General features: G+C 40.6%; 1 protein-coding gene and 1 long non-coding RNA gene across 3 annotated transcripts in view; one reads left to right on the top strand and one right to left on the bottom strand.

Moving 5' to 3' along the window:
* Positions 1–18624, top strand: part of met (MET proto-oncogene, receptor tyrosine kinase) — a 99375-nt gene that overhangs the window by 76531 nt on the left and 4220 nt on the right. For both annotated transcript variants that reach the window (XM_088340423.1, XM_088340422.1), the window contains 6 exons: positions 4282–4431; positions 10181–10334; positions 12118–12252; positions 14517–14771; positions 15201–15281; positions 17583–17764. In XM_088340423.1, the coding sequence (XP_088196549.1) occupies positions 4282–4431; positions 10181–10334; positions 12118–12252; positions 14517–14771; positions 15201–15281; positions 17583–17764 (957 nt within the window). The remainder of the gene's footprint in view (positions 1–4281; positions 4432–10180; positions 10335–12117; positions 12253–14516; positions 14772–15200; positions 15282–17582; positions 17765–18624) is intronic.
* On the bottom strand, positions 50–1519 carry LOC148362846 (uncharacterized). Its single transcript, XR_015850906.1, has 2 exons — positions 1279–1519; positions 50–514 (listed from the first exon to the last, which is right to left on the bottom strand). It is a non-coding gene; the product is annotated as an uncharacterized LOC148362846 (long non-coding RNA).

Raw genomic sequence — 18624 nt, 5'->3', positions numbered from 1 at the left:
ACTGTGTGTGAACTATGTGACTGTTGGACAGAAAACAACTACAAATCACTCCAGCTTAAATAATAGTTTACTTTCAGAAAAACAAACTCACATTGGGCCAAAATACATAATAGTAAATAATGTGTCACAAATTTTAACAAAAATATACCAATACTTCCATGAAGCTGGAAAACACAAACTGGAACTTCATTGAGTTCTTAATAAAAAAAACAATATTATCCTTTTATAAAACAAAGGGAAACATTGCAGAGATGTCACTGTTCTGGAAATTTGTCCACGAGCTTCCCAAAAAGGACGGGAACCGCTCAGTTTTGGCCACAGTTTCTTCGAGCCTTTTCCTCACTCCGGCAGACTCCGCTTTCAAAAAGTCAAGGAGTGTATCGTGCTTCCTTTTTTTTCTGGGTGATTTGGGGTTTGGCGCCGGATTAGAAGGTGCCAACGACGTGCCCGGTGGTGTGGATGGCGTGGTAGCTGTGATGGTGACCAGCTCTTCCACGGGACGTTCTACAGTGGCCTTTAGGTTGGGTGGAAAAAACAAGAATTACTTAATGCTGATGTATTGTACAAAAACAACTGAGTATAGGATGCTCAGCAAGTTGATGTGAGACAGGAAATTATAGGATGTGTTCTGGATAATTATTTGATAGTGAATAGATACACAAAATTGACATGTTATTCTTATGGCTGTATGAGCCTTCTATTGGCCAGCATCACATATGCTTTAGAATTGTCTCCACATTTGGACAACATTTTGAGAAGGTAATTAGTTTACTTAATATGTGTTTACAGAGAAGGCAGTGGACTATGTGATAGTAGTTTGTTTCAACTGTATTTCCACGTGAAATTCGGAGACATTACTCATAATGCATGATGAAAACTAATGCATTCTGATCTCACATGAAAGAATCATATTGTAAATAAAACACGACACCCGAAATTGTGTGCAGTAAACAAGCGCTTATGTCCAGAACGTTATTCTGACTATGCTCCTTTAGCGACTGGCCATGTACAGTAGATGTAAAAGGACGACTCGTTTAAGATAAAAACAGGGATGGGCTGAACCATGATTTTCTGCCCAGTTATCCTACTTTAAAGTTTGTAGCGTGAAGATTTTTTTTTGCCAGCTCCCTTGGTAGATTAGTGCACTTCGTAAAGTAGCGATTTTGCAATGTTCGTGTTTTAACGCGAAAATACGATTTTCTATTGCATTTACGTCTAACTAAGATATCTCAATACATTTTGTTGCAAATACATGCGTGGTTGTGGAAAACTACTTACATTTGTGCGGTTCCTTTCCGGGCATGTTTGTTGATATTGAGAATTCGCAAAGCCTTCTGGGTAGTCACTTCGCCGCCAAGTGAGGTCGAGAGCCCCCTCGGTCTTGAAGTGGCTACGACATGGTTTGAGGGCACTTCTGCCTCGGTCTTGAGAGTATCGGGACACACCCCATTTTCACGTGAACGCGCAAACCGAGTGACTAGGGCACATAGCGAGTGAAAGTGCGAAGAATGGGACTCAGCCATAGCCTTCCCAATGCTCCAGGTGGCTTTGCGCATTGTGAAGTGGGGTGTTTATGGCATAATGTCACGGTTGCCCATGGCGCCCAATTGGCCCCGCCCATTCAGCGCCAGCTGCGACTCATTGATGCATTGTGTTCCCTCCCATTTAAGCTCAGTGCTCACACTCACCCTTTGTCAGTCCACAACGAACCTCTGCACCCGCAAGACGTGTGTTTTGACTCTGTTAGGTTTCCTGCTTGTGTTTCCTTTCCGGTATCGTTCCTGTCTATTTTGTCCTGTTTGATATCGATCTCCAGTGTCTGGTATTGTTCCCGTCTATTTTGTCCTGTTTGATATTGATCTCCAGTGTCTGGTATCGACCCCATCTGTCCGGTATCTGGTCGTGTAACTAGTATCGACCTCGTCGGCCTCTGGCTTCTTGTCGTTCCACGCCAGACTGCTGCCTTACTTCTTCTGCCCTGCGATCACCGAATCACTGGCGTTTGTTTTAACGTGCATGACTGCCCCATTTCCCGTAAAATAAAGCTTGTTTGAGAAATGTTAAGCATCTGGGTCCTCCTCCTGTTCTGGTTCTGACACATTCATTCATCGAAACCTACTCTCAAAATAGGTGGATTTTGAATCATTACTAATATTCAACAAACTCCATTTGTATCAAAATGCTGTCCTTAAACTCGTAGTGGCTGATGAAATGTATCATTGTAAGGAAATCCTCTGGGTCCACTTCCACTTTAAGTAAGGAGCTTGAATACTTTTGCCACTTGAGCTCTTGACACGCATAAACACAGTCCTCAACACACGCCAGCCGTGAGTGGCGTGAAGGAACGCTGGCACGAGACACTCGGTGGCATTTGTCACCGTGACACTTTATTTAGAGGTTGCCCAAGTTCCTCAACCAGTTTCCCTGACAAAGTCGTTATGAAGACAGTTAAATGTATTTTCTTTTAAACAGAACTTTGAGTATTCCCTATTAAACAAATGTTTTGTGTATTACGAGCTACAACAATTATTTACCACAAGTTTTATTGAAAGAGAGAGGAAGGGCGCGCCAATGATCCAGTGTTCGCTGGCCGCGGGAAGCAAGTCGCTCTCGTACTCGGATTGTGATCCGAACACGGAAGTGGATCTTCCGTAGCAATCGATGGCGGTGTTAAGGGCGGAAAACTGGTCGGTAGCCGGGACTGGGAGAGCAAGACGTGGTCGGGGTCGGAAACGAGTTGTAGGCCCGGACGGGAGAGCAGACGTGGTCGGGATCGTAGCCGGAGACAAACGGGAGCAAAAACGGGACAGGCGGGAGTCAGGGGTCGAAAAGGGCTTGCCTTGAAAAACAGAGGTTCGCAGACGGACTGACCAAAGGAGAGTGACAGGACTGGGTTTAAATAGCAGGGAAGCCAATCTGTCAACAAGCCGCAGCTGGTGCCACATGGGCGGGGCCATTTGGGCGCTTGGCAACCGTGACAATTTATTTTTGGTTGTGTTGCCTTCAAATTTTGAGTTTACCTTTGAAAAAAGATTTCACATTTTTCATGCAAACAATATTAAATATAATTTCCTTTTTTTTCCTTAAGTGTTTCCCAGGCTCACATCTTTCTCCTGATAAATGGAAGATATTAAATACTCATTTGTTTAGTAGTACTTGTTTATTATTATCAACTGGACAAAATGTATTTGGGGGCAGTATTTAAATTAATGTAATGTTTCCAATTGTATGTTGTTTTTCAGTATTCATGATTTAATTTAACAGTTTTGTGTGCAAATGGGATTTTGTTTATTTTATCTAAGCTTACATTGATCTCCTTCTGTTTATGCAGAATTTAATATTATTTCATATTTTTATGCATCTAGTATATGATTAATTCATTAATTCATCAATTCATCATTAATTCATTGATAAATATTTAACCATGTCTCAGCAATTCGGCCATATTTGTTTTTTTAGGGACAATACTTGTTTTCCTAGAAATACATTCATTAATTTATTCATTATCTGCCCTGCTTTATCCTCAGTAGGGTCGCAGGGGTGCTGAAGCCCATCCCAGTTATCTACAGGCAGTGGGTGGGGGACACCCCGAACTGGTTGCCAGCCAATCGAGGACCTATAAATACATTTTACATTTATTTGAAAAGTGCAAAAGTATGAAATTACTTATTGAATGTACTTGTTTAAAGATGCTGAATTATATCACATCGCACATGTTTTTATATATTCATAGTAATTTAAGTTCTTCATGAAGTAATTACAATAATTGGATTAAAATCTTTAAAGGCTAGTTTTTTTGTTGTTGCACACTCACCCAAAAAGATCCCTTTTATTGTGGTTGTGTGTGCATTTGCAACAGGTGCGAGCTTCCACTCTGTGTCAAATCTGGAAATCCTGAGCTGTCACGCCAGGAATGCGTTCATTCTTTTTATTGCCTTCTGCTGCGCTCAAACAAGCACGCTACTATTATATGCGCGTGCGTGAGACGTGCGAAGGGGTTTTGCAAAAAAAAAAAGTGCGTAAAAAAAAAAAAAGCAAGAGGGGAGCAGAGAGCAGACGGCGTGTTGTCGCCGGCCTATAATAAGCATACCAACACATTTTCTCCACGGCGATAACTCTATTGGGGTACTGTGTTAACTGCTTGGCTATACAATGACTTCAATGATTGGTTCCTTTTAATATTTAAGAAGATTTTCTATGGGTGAGATAAAAAAATCAAAAAAACGGAAAATAGTCTGCCCACATTTCTACATACCCAAATGGTGTACTTCCTCGTGACAGAGCGACCGCATGGACCGCGAGGCCATGAAGTGCCAGGTTCTGACCGTGTCCAACCGTAGCTGCGAGAGCCTGACGCTGGTAGGAAACACGTTGGAGTGCACCGTCCCCAACGAGCTGCAGGCGGCCAAGGCCAAGGAGCTGCAGGTGGAGGTGAGCTACTCATACCGGACACGGAAACTTCTGAGACATTTGAAAAAAGGAATAAGTCATTCTCGTCTGTAATTGGCCGTTGACATGTCAGTGGATCCTCTAAAAAAGAGAGAAACAATGCTATGTTCAAGGAAAATTCACCATAAGTATAAGTAAATCCCAGAAAACAACAGCAGGTGGCTGCAGTAGACAAAAAACATACTCATGTAAAAGTAGAAAGTAGTCCTCCAAAAAAAAATGCATGATTGGAAGTAACAAAGTACTTGGTGAAAAACTACTCAAGTACTGAGTAACTGTGGCAACGTCTTATTTATCTTTTTTTTTTTTTTTTTTTAAACGGTCGGTTAGATCATCAAATCATCAAAGTCCATCTCATCAACAATGAATTAAAAGTATGTGTAATTTTAAGTCTGTGTACTCAGTTTGTTTGGGTGAACCCTCTGACAGTACAGTAATAAATCATTCCTAACCCTGCTCACAAGTGCCACCTGATGGTTGTTTGTGTGACTGATCAAATCTAATTAAAATAAATGAGGTCTCTGACAAAATTAAGGCACCTCACCCGATACATGATCTTAACATGGAGGGGATTTAAGTAACGGGTTCAATGAAGCCTAATTTAGCGAAGCAAGAGTACAGTTTTTTCTTCAGAAATCTACTCAAGTATAAGTAAAATGTATAGTGATTAAAAAAAATTCTAATAAAAGTCCAAAATGTCCCAAAACCTCCTCAAAAACATGAAGGAGTAAATGTAACTCAATACTACCCGCCTCTGACAACAACTTGTTTCACACGCCCAAAAACTTGTAAAAGTAAAACTTTGCAGTGTTCGCGCATATGTAGAGTTACTTCTTTAAGATGCATGTCTGCTATTGATCAAAATCTTCTATTGGTTTACATCGCAACATAATCAAAATGCGACTGCTTTGGACTGTTTGGCTGAACTCCCTCCCACAATGCTTTTTTCTCTCAGTTTAAAAATATGTACTTATTTAACTTATTTAAAGTATTTGCTACGAGTCCCAACAATTTAAGTTATTTTAAAAGAAGAAGCGAAAACATGGTAATCATGGAAACAAAGCTTGCGATTATTATTATCAAGAAAAACAAAAAAGCGCCCAAACAGCCACACCTCAGAACTGACTCATGGTGTTTTCTGGGAGTTTAATGTTCTAAATGAGACAATTTAGCTTTTTAAGTTGTCATGTTTATTTTAGTTACTTTGGCCGCTCTACAGCATATTCCCTACTATGCAACACCGAAAACAACTTATTTTGCGTGCCCAAAATTTAAGTAATTTAAACTTTGCAGTGTTCGTGCATATGTAGAGTTACATCCCTAAAATGCTTGTCTGCTATTGGTCGACCTAATATAAAATGCTGGTCTGCTATTGGTTTACATCACGACATAGTAATAATGCAGATATGCAATTGGCTACCACCCACAATGCACTTCTCTCTCTCTCTCAATCAAGTCAAAATCTGTTGTACTTTGTAAATACCTTGTGAGTCAGCGATACAATTCTGGATTCATGATGAGTCAAAGGTTTGCAGTAATGCTCAAGGGAGAAGCCAAAACAAGATAACCATTGAAAGGAACCTTGCCATTATCGTGAAATACGAAGAAGGTACACAAATGCCTACCCTTGCTAAGTTGCATACCTGTACCCAAATAACAGTCAGGACTATTATTACAAACAAGTATTTAAAGCAAGGAAATCTTCTAAAGGGAAAACAATCCTAGCAAATGGAAGTTTTTCAATCAGTGTCATTTACTTAATTTTGCTGTCACAATCTCTTACCTCCTTCTGCATCCACCTGCTACTCTACTCAACCAGCTCAAGTCATCTTTCGTTTATTCTTATTTATTATGTTTTTCAAATTGAAGTAGTTCTTACTGTTATATACTATTTTGTAATTTTATTATTTTGATCAATGGTACTGGGGGTTCGGAGGGCATAAGCTAATTACAATAGGTTTCTATCCCCCACTATAGGCCAATATCGCTTTGTGATCCCCACTTAAGAACGAACTAATGTCGTATCATAAGATCTACTGTAATCTGTATCATTGAATAGTGATCCAGAATAAAAATATAAGCATCGTCCCATATTGTGACAGAAAATCTTAGATTCAGCACTCCGTTTTACAATCCTTAAGGGACAAAGCCTTTGTTTTCTACGAGGTGGACCGTTGCCGTGGCGATGGGCACCACCCTGAGTCGACACCAAACTTTTTACACTCGGAGCAGACGCCGGATGCCCAAGTCTTTCACTCGTCACTTCTCCCGCCGAAGCTTTTACCAGGACCGGCTATCCGTAAAAAGCAGGTGGAACGCTGGAGGAATGCCAGAGACGAAGGCAATAAAGACGGAGATGGAGACGTGTAAACCTCGATCCTTAAAGACGACTTCTAATTGCATCGCCAGGAAAGAAAGAAACATAGAGAGTGAGGGATCACTCCCCAGCATCAGATATTCAATTTATATATAGTAGAATTTTTTCATGATGAAAATGAAATGAAATGAAAATGATCTGCATTTATATAGCACTTTTCAAGTCAATGACTTCCCAATATGCTCCACATTTCCCAATAGCGGCCTTGCAGCCATGTAAGGCGCTAACCTGCTTATTGGGGGTGTTAGGGGTTCAGTGTCTTACCCAAGGACACTTCGACATGTAACACGGACGAGCAGGGATTCGAACTGGGATCCCTTGATCCCAAGACGAGCGCTTTACCACCAGAGCTACTGCCGCCCGATAATAAAAAGGTTTAATAAAAAGGTTTCACTAGACATGCTTATGACTGATATCTTTCTGCAAAAACTCAAGTAGAAAAGGGAAAAACTAAGAAAAATATAATATTTTCAAGTAAAATGTTTCTAGTTTTGTATGTCTTCATTTTGCTCATTCAAGTACTGTTTTGCGTATTCCTGTCATGAACCGGAACAGGATCTGGACCCAAATGAACAAGCCTTTTATTTTACGGGAATTGGGGAGTCATGCACGTTAGGCAGCAATCTGGCTTGGAATGACAGGAAGCCAGAGGCCGACGATATCGATAGGAATTGCCCGAGCAGATATCGGACAGAGACTAGACAAATTCGACGGGAATGAAACTGGAAACCGATATTAAACTGGACAGAATAAATGGGAACAATACCGGACAGGAAATACCAACAGGAAACAGGACTGAGTCAAAACCCACGTCTTGCAGGACAGAGATTCTTTGACTGACTGACAAAGGGAGATTGAGAGCACTGAGCTTAAATAGAAAGGAAGCCAATCTGTCAATGAGCCGCAGCTGGCACCACATGGGCAGGGCCAATGGGGCGCCATGGCAACCGTGACAATTCCAAATAAAACAGTGTAGCGGAACAAATTAATACATTAAGCAAATTATATTTATGATACACATTTAATATATTTATTTAAAACTTTTTGTTTGAAAAATATTTGCTAACATAATTTTATTTTCCCGATTTAATTTTTTGTTTTCCTCAGTGTGGTAAAAGTCCTTTAACCAATACGAACACAATTGTTCAATAGGAAGAAATCCTATTATAAATTTTGAAAAATGATACTTATGACACAAATTTAAAAACTATATTAAAATCAGAAAGATAAAACTCTTTCTAATTAAAATATAATTAGTTACTTTTGGAATAGTAAATCTCATTTTAGCAGTATTTTTCTTTTTTTTATATTTTTTCTCAATGCTTGCATTTCCGTAATTAAAAAGTCCAATGAAAAATGAATATAACGATATATATAAGTAGGGGGGCAGCACGGCGGCGCAGTGGTTAGCGCATGTGCGGCACAGTTCATGTCTTGGGAACCTCCTGCGTGGGTTCAAATCCAGCTCCAGACTTCCTGTGCAGAGTTTGTATGTTCTCCCCGTGCTTGCGTGGGTTTCCTCCGGGCACTCCGGTTTCCTCCCACATTCCAAAAACATGCATTTCAAGTGAATTGGCCAGTCCAAATTGTCCCTAGGTGTGAATAAGCGAGCGAGTTGTCTGTCCCTGTGTGCCCTGCAATTGGCTGGCAACCAGTTCAGGGTGTCCCCTGCCCACTGCCCGACGATTGCTGGGATGGGCTCCAGCACCCCCGCGACCCTACTGAGGATAAGCGGTGTAGCTAATGAGATGGGATGAGATATAAGTAGGGGAATAAATCAAATCATACTGTCATGACCAGCACGGAAAAAGGACCCACTTGCGTTGCGTTTCTCACAAGTTTTATTGGAAGAAAGAGAAAGGGCTGCGCCCACGATCCGGTGTTCGCTGGACGCAGGGAGCAATTCGCTCTGATACCCGGATTGTGCTTTGAACGCGGAAGTGGATCTTCTGTGGCAAGCGATGGCAGTGTCAGGGACGGAAAAACTGGTTGGTAGCCGGGACTGGGAGAACAAGGTGTGGTCGGGGTCGGAAACGAGTCGTAATTCAGAACGGGAGATTAGACGTAGTCGGAGACAAGAAGAGGTCGTAAGCCGGGACGGCAGAGCAGACGTGGTCAGGATCAAAACAGGTCTTAGCCATAGACAGACGAGAGCAAAAAATGTGACAGGTTGGAGTCAGGGTCGAAAAAGGCTTGCCTAGTATACACTGAGGTTCGCAGACAGACTGACAACAGGGGACTGACAGGACTCGGTTCAAATAGTGACAGGGAGCCAATCAGAACCCGCAGCAGTTGGCGCGGGCACAGCCGAGTCACATCAGTAATCATGACACATACCACAAAAAATAACAATTGCACTTAATATGAAATCGATCTTTGGCAACTAGGCATATTCATTTATTCATTAACTCGTTTGTTTGTTTTTAGAGCCAATGAAAACCTATTGATTTTTTAAAAATAATTGTAAGACAATTAACATGTCTATTTTTGCCTTTTAAGTCAGACCTAGAAGTTGTATACAGAGCTCCATCCTAAAACGGTTCCAGTGTTTAAAAGGGTAACTACATTTATTTATTTCAAATAATATGATTTATTTGTTCAGCGTATAACAAAAATGTTGCTAAATAATATTTTGTGTGTATCATTCAGTATTTTGCATTATTAACAAAGCTAATTCTGTAGTTCAAACTGATTTTTTCTCAAATTGCTGAAAAATATTCAAGTAAAAGTTTGGAGCAGATTAAAATAAATGAGTTACTGATCTACAGTTTTGGAAGTACCGGTAAATGCTTTACTCTGTTATATGGCAATGTATTCTTGCGAATAATCTGACCTCATGCTGCCACGGCCATTTTGTTATTATCAATCATAACATCACGTTACATAAAGTGCACAGTTTGCACAAAGCTAACAAACGCAGACTTGACGCAGGAAATGCTCGCAGCCAACACTATCAGGGGACCTTTATTTTTCTCCAGGCTAATATCCTTTAGCCCGTTTTGCTCGGCACACACGCGTACCTGAAGTCAAAGTGGTAACCTCATATCCACTAAACTTAATAAAAGCCTAGGCAATATCACTGATGTAATCTGACCTCAGATAACTCTGTCTGCGTTTGTGTGTGTGTATAAATAATCTGTCTATATTGCCGGCTTCATACGGCTCAAGGGGATCAAGCCTTGGGAGCCGGCAGATAAAAGTCCTCCATATGAAGCATTTCATAACACTAAAGGAGGCTACTGTATGTTGTTTGTGATACTCACAAAGCAGAATTTCTGGAGTTATACTTAACAATAAACTCGGAGTGAATTATGATAGTTATATGGATTTTGATTTTGCAAATTTGTGTTTCAGTGGCGGCAGGCCGACTCCATCCGTCACCTGGGCAAGGTGACTCTTGCCCAGGAACAGGACTACACGGGTCTGGTGGTAGGCTGTGTCTTGGTGAGCCTGCTCCTGCTCATGCTAGCCACGCTGCTAATGTGGCGCAGGAACAAGCGCATTGACGGTGAGCTAGCCCGCGTTTTCCTAGTCAGCCAATGAAATATGAAGACACTGACTACGTTTGCATGCGGGAAATTGTCCGACTGGGGGTCAGAAGTCAGGCTTTGGAACATCCCAAATCAAATGTTTACAGACCTAGATAAATTAAAAACCCTGTTTAATGCCTATTGGCATTTGCGAGTACAGAGACCGCTCGCTACTTTGCGCTTCAGTTGTTGCTGATTCACACTTTCGCAAAAAATACATAAAAATAAAATAAAAGAGGGTCAAGAGAAAAAAAATATATTTAAAAAAAAAAAGTAGGATAAAACAAAAAAACAACAAATGCCTCCTGCATCATTAAGTAACGTTTCGGGCAGCAACATTCACCCCATTGTGTCAATCAATGTAAAAAAAAAAAGATTAAAAAAAGAAAACCGCTCTTGCGACTGCGTGAGGGGAGGGGCAGTGGGAGGGCAGGGGCCGCCAAGATTCATGACAATTGGCCAGCACCCCTTGAATTGAGGTCTTCATATCATAGCATCTTTCATATGTACTGACCGGACACCTGCTCTGTGTTCATTATGCATATCACTAAGAGTGCGTCCCACTCCTTCATCATGCTGTCATGCCGAAGCCTTTGCTCTCTCTCTATCTCCCTCCCTCACTCTTGCTTTCCTTCTCCCTTGGCTTTTTGTTGCAGGGCTTTGTTCAGTGCCACCTTAACCTATTTAAAATAGGTATCGGTTGAAATTTGTCCTATCTCTCGCTCTTTCAGTCGCCAGGGCTTTAATGAAGGAGTGCCAAAAAAAAACATGATCTAATTCAAAATAGGTAGTTTCAATTTGTTCTCTCTTTCTCTCTCTCTCTCTCACATTCTCTCTCGCTCTCTTCCTAATGTTTTCCGTCTGATTCTCAGTCAATGTCGGCAAGTCCACCCACAAAAAAAGGTGTGACACTTCTTTTTCGCGGGTAGTTATGGTCCCCAACAAGCTATGTCTGTATTCCGATTACAAGAGTTGAGCGACAGCAACAACATTGCGCAAATAAAGGTCGTTGCCGCATCTGACATTGAAGAAAGAGTTCATTCATGTCTCTCACCAAACTAAAGTACCATGCATGTTTCTTTCATGCTCCAAAACTTCCTGTTTCTAAGATGCGCTCGTATGTGGTTTGCCAAAAGAAAAGACTTACACTATATACGGATAGATACGCCTGAGGCATTTTTGCTGTGGGTGCAGAAAATGAAACAAAATGTCAAGGAGAAATTAACTAATACAGAAGAGGCTTTTTGGCGAGTATGTCGGACTTGCGGTGTATAATTTGTCTCTGTACTAAAAGTCCCACAGTGCCTTGCGGCATAAAATATCCTGGATAAAGGAAAATGTGCATGCGGCCAATCAATCGGATTACCTGAACGCGTATACGTGCATGTGATCCGAAAATGAAACAACTTTCTCAATTAATGCAATCGGACGACTCGAATGTGAGTAGTTCGACTAAAACCTTAATCGGATCACATAATTGGAATACAGGCAATATTTTGTTTACAATCATATTATTTCTTAGATGTAAATGTATCCAATTTAACAATTTAAAAATAATAAAACAACCCCTGGTAACAGTGGATTGTTGGGTCCACTCTGATCCCATAGATGGTGCTATTGAGCATTGCAAAATAAAAACCGCCAACTCTGTTGGGTGGGAAATAATACAAATAACAAATAAATATATAGATCTAGATTTTCAAATCTATATTTAGGATTTTTATGGCATTGAATTTGACCTTGAGAAATATTTTCTCGCAGATCTGTCCGAGGTGTGGTACGACGGCCGCGGCGACATCCAGCATCTGGACAGGCTCGCTAGCGCCAGAAGCGTTAGCCCCTCCAACGAAATGGTATCTCACGAGTCCGTAGACTATCGGAGCACGCTGCTAGAGGGTATGTGCAAGTTTATGGCTAGACTGTTTGCATTCAACCACTTAAAAAAAAAAAAAAAGAAAAAGAAAAAAAAGGATAAAAGCAAAATAGATGTCTTCGGTAAACCAAATAGCTAGCACCAAAATCACGCCCTCACCGCCCACCCCAGAGAACCTCAATGATCTCATACCTGGCTTGAGCCTTTTAGCTAATAGCACACATAACACACATAGTCCCACAGGACGGAGGAACACAATAGAAATGAAATATGTTCAAAAGAATGACATCATCCAGATCTGTTTGAAAACGTTTCGGAGATCTCAACAGCTTGCCGACCTTAATGTGCTCCAAATATTCAATACTATATTGTCAATACCGATACCAAGTCCCTACATGACCATTGGATTGAATTTACATTCTTTTGCTAAAAATCGCTGATATTTTATAAATATGTATATAAAAAAAACATTTATATATTTTCTTGAATGTTGCATCTCGATCATGGGTGTCAAACTCATTTTAACTCGAAGGCCACACGATAGAACAAGAATTCTCTCGGGGGCCGGATTAGTAGATCAGAGAGAAAAAAACGTGAGAGAAAGAAGAAAAGAGAGAGAGACAAAAAAGATAAAAAGAGAAATAGTGAGAGGGGGAAATAAAGAGAGAGAAAAAAGAAATCCAAAGAGAAATATCAAGAGAGAGAGAAGCAGAGAAAAGAGAAGGAGATAAAAGAGAAGGAGAGAAAGAAAGAAGGGGATAATGAGAGAAGGGGAAAGCAAGAGAGAGATAAAGAGAGACAAAAGAGAAAAGTAAGAGAGAGCAAAAGAAGGTAAAAAGACACAGAGAGAGAAAGAGAGAAAGAGGAACAATATACTGGGAACAAGAGAACAAGAGAGAGAGAATGAAAGAGAGAGAGAGAGAGAGAGAGAGCAAAGGGGAGGAAGACAGTGAGAGAGACATAAAGGAATACAAGTACAGCGTTTGTGAGAGGCCCTTGGCCCTGGAAACAAGAAGTTGACATATTTAAACCTGCAGCTCGTTTTTCTCTTGCGCTTCCCTCAGCGTTGTCTCGCAGGCCGGATTCAATCCCTTAACGGGCCTGATCCGGCCCACGGGCCGCCTGTTTGACACCCCTGATCTAGATAATAGTAATGAAATGGCTGGTTGTTAAATGGCCAATTTAGGGAAGGCAATACTGGTAGTAGCCCCATCGTGAGTACAGATTTCTTGATTTCTTGTATTTGTACTCCTCAAATTAATCATATAGTTTTTTGTTTTTTTTCATTGAATTTAATTTATTTCCTGTAGCAATATCATTTATACATGTTTTTTAGTATTTCTACTAGGGTCTGACTTATGAATCCACTGAAAGATTTCTTCTAACAGTTAGTGAAATTATTATTTTTTTTATTTTATAAAGGTTTTGATTGTACTGATAATTATATTATTTCTGTATGCTTTGTATTATCAGCTGATTTTTTAAGATATATTTTTCTAGTTACCCAACAATAATTGGAAAAAATTGGCAGATTTTTTTGTATATTTTCTTAACTGACTTGAAAAGCGCTATATAAATGCAGACCATTTACCATTTATAACTGTATGGATTGTGTTTTAGGAATCTAATGAAATATTTTTTTGGTATTGGAAGTCAGTGTATCTATATTATGTGTTGAATAATTCATTGGACCTGCCGATTATATGAAGTTATATATACCGTAAATTCTGGACGACAGAGCACAATGATTAATAGCCACGTGGCAAATGTAAGAAATAAATTCAGCTTTGGTTTTGTACAAGCCGCACCAGATTTTTAGCAGCAGGCTTAAACCGGCCACACAAATGAACCCATTCACGTCCATGTCTTAGATTTAAAAACAAAATTAGCGGGAAAATGCCTAGTACAGAAAAGTAACACATTGTGCACACTGTGTCCGCAGGTGCCAGTCTCCATTAACTAGTGCAGCTGTCAATATTAATCAAATTGGCATGAAAATATACACTGTAGTGCGACAAAAACATTCTCAAACCAGAAGTTACTGTACTGTACTGACAAAAGTTCAGAAGCCAGTACAATCACAACAGCCTGTACACTTTTTGTGCCATTGGACTGATCTTAAGCTCTCCCATCCCTTGCGGAAATGACAAATTGATAGAGAGGAGAACAAGTATTGCCGCTACTACCTATTTATTTATATTTCACTCCGATTCTTTTACAGCTCTGTAACGCATCATAGGAAAATATACTTTATTCAAATGGGCTCATCCGTGTATGTTTTCTTTAGACCAAGGAATGGAGCGTCCCGAGACATGCCGAGCAGCGCCCATCCTATTTGGGCCCGGTCGGGAGTTGCTCTCCCCGCGACTGGGGGCGCTAGCCCGCGGGCTGGGCATGGACGGCGAGCTGGTGTCGCCCCTGCTTATGTCGCCGGTCCACATCGACCTCTCCAGTCTTCATCCCGACCTTCTGAGCGAAGTTCAGCACGTGGTCATCGCCCAAGACCGACTCCTCCTGCACCTCAACCAAATCATCGGCAGAGGTGAGGAGGATTTTTGGTGTCGCAAAGATGGCCGCCCCTCGGCTCCAATTCAAACAACGTGATGCCCCTCCCACCCCAGCATCGCCAGCTCTTCCTTAGCTTTGGGATTAGCCCGTGAAGGAAAAAGGAGCCTCCGATTTTCACCGCGCTTCCACCGCGACTAATTCCCGCGGCGCTCGCAACCCGACACCCTCGGCCATCTGCGACAGCGTGATAGGGGAACGTCGCGCTCATTTCTTTCCCATCGCCGCCCCCATGAGAACTCTCATGCCCACAAACCCAGGCTATAATTCATTGGGGTTGGAGGGGTGTTAATGAATAAAGCTTGGTGTTGAGTTACACTTGCGTAGTGTGAAAACATGAAATCTTTTGCTTTACTGGGGTGCGAGGATATCAAATGTGACTCAAGGAGAATTGTTTTATTGGCAGGTCACTTTGGATGTGTTTTTCATGGAACTCTCCTCGAACCAGAGGGTCAGAACCAGCACTGCGCCATCAAGTCCCTGAACCGTAAGATCCTTCTTCTTTTACTCAAACAAACACACATTCTTGTATACACTGTTGTCCCCGCTCTTGGCCTTTGCCCTTACTTTAGACATCATGAGTGATTTCCCAATTCCAGCCCCTACCCTGTGTTCAAGCCCTTACTTTATATGCAGTTTAAACTTGAACTCTAAAAACAAGTATTGCCTATAAAATATGTTCATAGATAGATAGATAGATAGATAGATAGATAGGGATGGGCGCCACCAGACTGTACTTGCCTAAGACACTCCACAGGGAATGTGCCCCTATGACCCTAGTGGTTAAGGGATCCCCCACCCACCAGGGTTTCCGTAGTGCAGTGGTTTGCCTAACCTGCATTTATTGTATATTGTTATTAAATATTTTTTTCATTCGAGGATTTAAAATACATATCTAACCATATCAAATATTTTTCAAAATGTTAAAAAGTAACAAAACTGATGTATAATTATTATTTCAATTGTTTTTTCTTAATACGTGATTTTTAAAAGGATTAAGATTTTCATAATTTACTTTGTTTTTGTAATTTTTACGCACATTATTTACGTGTTAGATTTTTTTTTAATTCTTCATTGTTTTATTAGCTATTAAACAATTCTCACATTATTTTTGGGGCTTCCGACATAAAATGAGCGTGACTATTTTTTATAACATTGATTTCCAGTCTTCTAATTTATAGGGTTACCTTTTAAATGTCCTCTTGATATATTTGTACTCCAACATAATCGGCACAGATGTATTATTGCGGTTACCGGATTTTCTGCACTATAAGGCACACCGTGTTATAAGGCGCAACCCCCCAAAATATTGTTTTGTCCTATATTTTCCATACATATGGCACACCGGACTACAAGGCGCTACAGTGGGAACGTCAACAAAAGAGTAAGATAGTTCAGTCAAACTTATCAACCCCTTAACTCGGAAGACGGCTCGCAAAGAAGCAAATACGTGTCTCGAACACCTACTGACACGGTATCTGTACGATGTCACCAATCACTTAAATGTGTCATTCCACATATCATTAGGAAGGTTAAACTCTTGGGATTCAAGAAATGCCAACCATTTCTTAGTTTCTATTTTCTTTTTTGCTAACAACTGTGTGGACAGCAAAGTGAGATTTTCAATGTGCAGGGAAACATGGTTCTTTACTCCCCATATGACAATAAACACTTTGAATTGAATTGAATTTAAAAATAGACTCATCACAGAAACATCAAGATTAGTCTGAAATGAGATACTTGGAAAATATAAAGCCGGGGTAGCTCACCAAAGTCGTCTTGCAGCCATCACGTTCAATAATAATACGCAACCATGCTCCTCTTACATCCGTGAGTGTTGTCGATACAACAGTGTAAAATATTTACACACTCCAAAACACGCAATAATGCCGACAAATGAAAGAAAAAATCCCCAGAGAAGCATCTGCATCGAAAACATGTGTTTTACATCTTTTTCGGCCAATTGCAGGGTTTGTTTTGCTCCGCTTTAGCCTATGCGAGACTGTAAATGCTAAAAAGGACCCGCCCCCTTTACTTCCAAATAACTTTAACCAATAGTGACCTATTCAGATGATGATTGACACGTTGGTTAGGAAATAAAACGGCGGTGTATATATCCCAGCATACACCGCGGACTAATTTATTGACAGGGGAAAATGTAGTCGGTGGCTGCTTGCCTTAGTTGCAAGACCTTGCCACTCAATATTGATCCATATATAAGGTGCACTGTATTATAAGGCGCATGGTCAGCTTTTGAAAAAAAATAACGGCTTTTAGGTTCGCCTTATAGTGTGGAAAATACAGTATATCTTGACAATAAAATCCTGAAGAGTAGTGGAGCATAGTTTTGTTACCATCCCAGGAAAACGGTTCCAATCAAACAAAGTACCACATAACAATCAAGTTACCAGGGAATCACTTCATTTCTTTCTTTCTTTTTTTGGCACGTGTCTAAAAGTGATGAATTAGCGTGGCCTGGTGAGAATTGTAATCTAGTAGAGATGACACTAAGGGCACGGAATGGGATGGGGTCTCGTCCCCTGAGATCTCAACCTTTTGATTCCTCATCTCCTTTTGTTGCTACGACAACCGGTCAAAGGACACACAGGATTTCGACTCCAGCAATTCAATTCCGATGTAAATAACTGTCTTGTGGATAGGGACTCTGCACTGGCGAGGCCGCTTTAGAACGCGCCGTTGTCAACCACGAGCGCACGGATCGGGAGAAAGCACAGACAGACGTACTGACCTGCTTATAGAGGTGCTTACTTTCCACGCTTCCCTAAAGGTATCACGGACCTGGAGGAGGTGACCCAGTTCCTGAAGGAGGGCATCATCATGAAGGACTTCAGCCACGCTAATGTGTTGTCGCTCCTGGGCATCTGCCTACCGCCCGAGGGCTCACCGCTCATGGTTCTGCCCTACATGAAGCACGGAGACTTGCGCAACTTCATTCGAGACGAGAGCCACGTAAGAAATACACACAATTGAGTGGATTTGATAACGTTTGGCGCAATTTTGACATGCATTTTGTTCATTAAAGCACAAAGAATACGTCTAGGGTTACTAACGTGGGGCTCACCTGCCTGTGTTGCCTGCAGACCCGTTCAGAAAATAGCTCACCAGTGATGGGTCTAACTGGCATAAGAAATCGACATGATTAGTGTGTTTGAATTCGTAATCATTCGGTGTCACAACAAACCGGAATTATATGTTTGTGTTACCTAAAAATAAAAATGACAGGATTCGGGGGGTTTCAAAAAAACTTCTTTTGGAGTTGTTTTAAAAATTACCTTATATTTTGGGGTCCTAAATAAAAATAAATGTGGTTCTGAAAATGACCCAGTTGCTTTGTATAATACCACCTTTTTACTAGGATACCATTTTTCTTATGGTAAAAGCATACTCGCCATTTTTGAAGGTTTTGTCATTAATTTTTGTCATCACCCAATTAGGGTAGGTTTGATTTATGTAAACTACATGTTGGGGGCGGTTAAGACAAACTGGCCTCATGTTGTTGCCTCGTTATAAACCCAAAAGAAGAGAAAAAACATGTTTAGATGTTTTAAATAAATAACACAATATTAACCCAATTTTTATATCTTTGTAAAATAAAGCCCAATTTTACACCCCACAAAAAACAATTTTGCTTCCTGGACATTTTTGGGTTGTTCTTTTGGACAAAATTACCCATTTTGTTTAAGTCTGATTTATACAAAAGTACACATATTTTTGTTTTGTTCATGAGTACTATATTCTGGGGGTTCTTTTTCATTGCTTTTTAATACAGAAATCTCAGTGAAGTTAACCCAATTAGTGGATTGGGTTAA

The sequence above is a fragment of the Urocampus carinirostris genome, chromosome 7 (assembly GCF_059441175.1).
Source record: "Urocampus carinirostris isolate Australia breed hairy pipefish chromosome 7, RoL_Ucar_1.0, whole genome shotgun sequence".
NCBI lineage: Eukaryota > Metazoa > Chordata > Actinopteri > Syngnathiformes > Syngnathidae > Urocampus > Urocampus carinirostris.
This window is presented reverse-complemented; position numbering and strand designations above follow the sequence as displayed.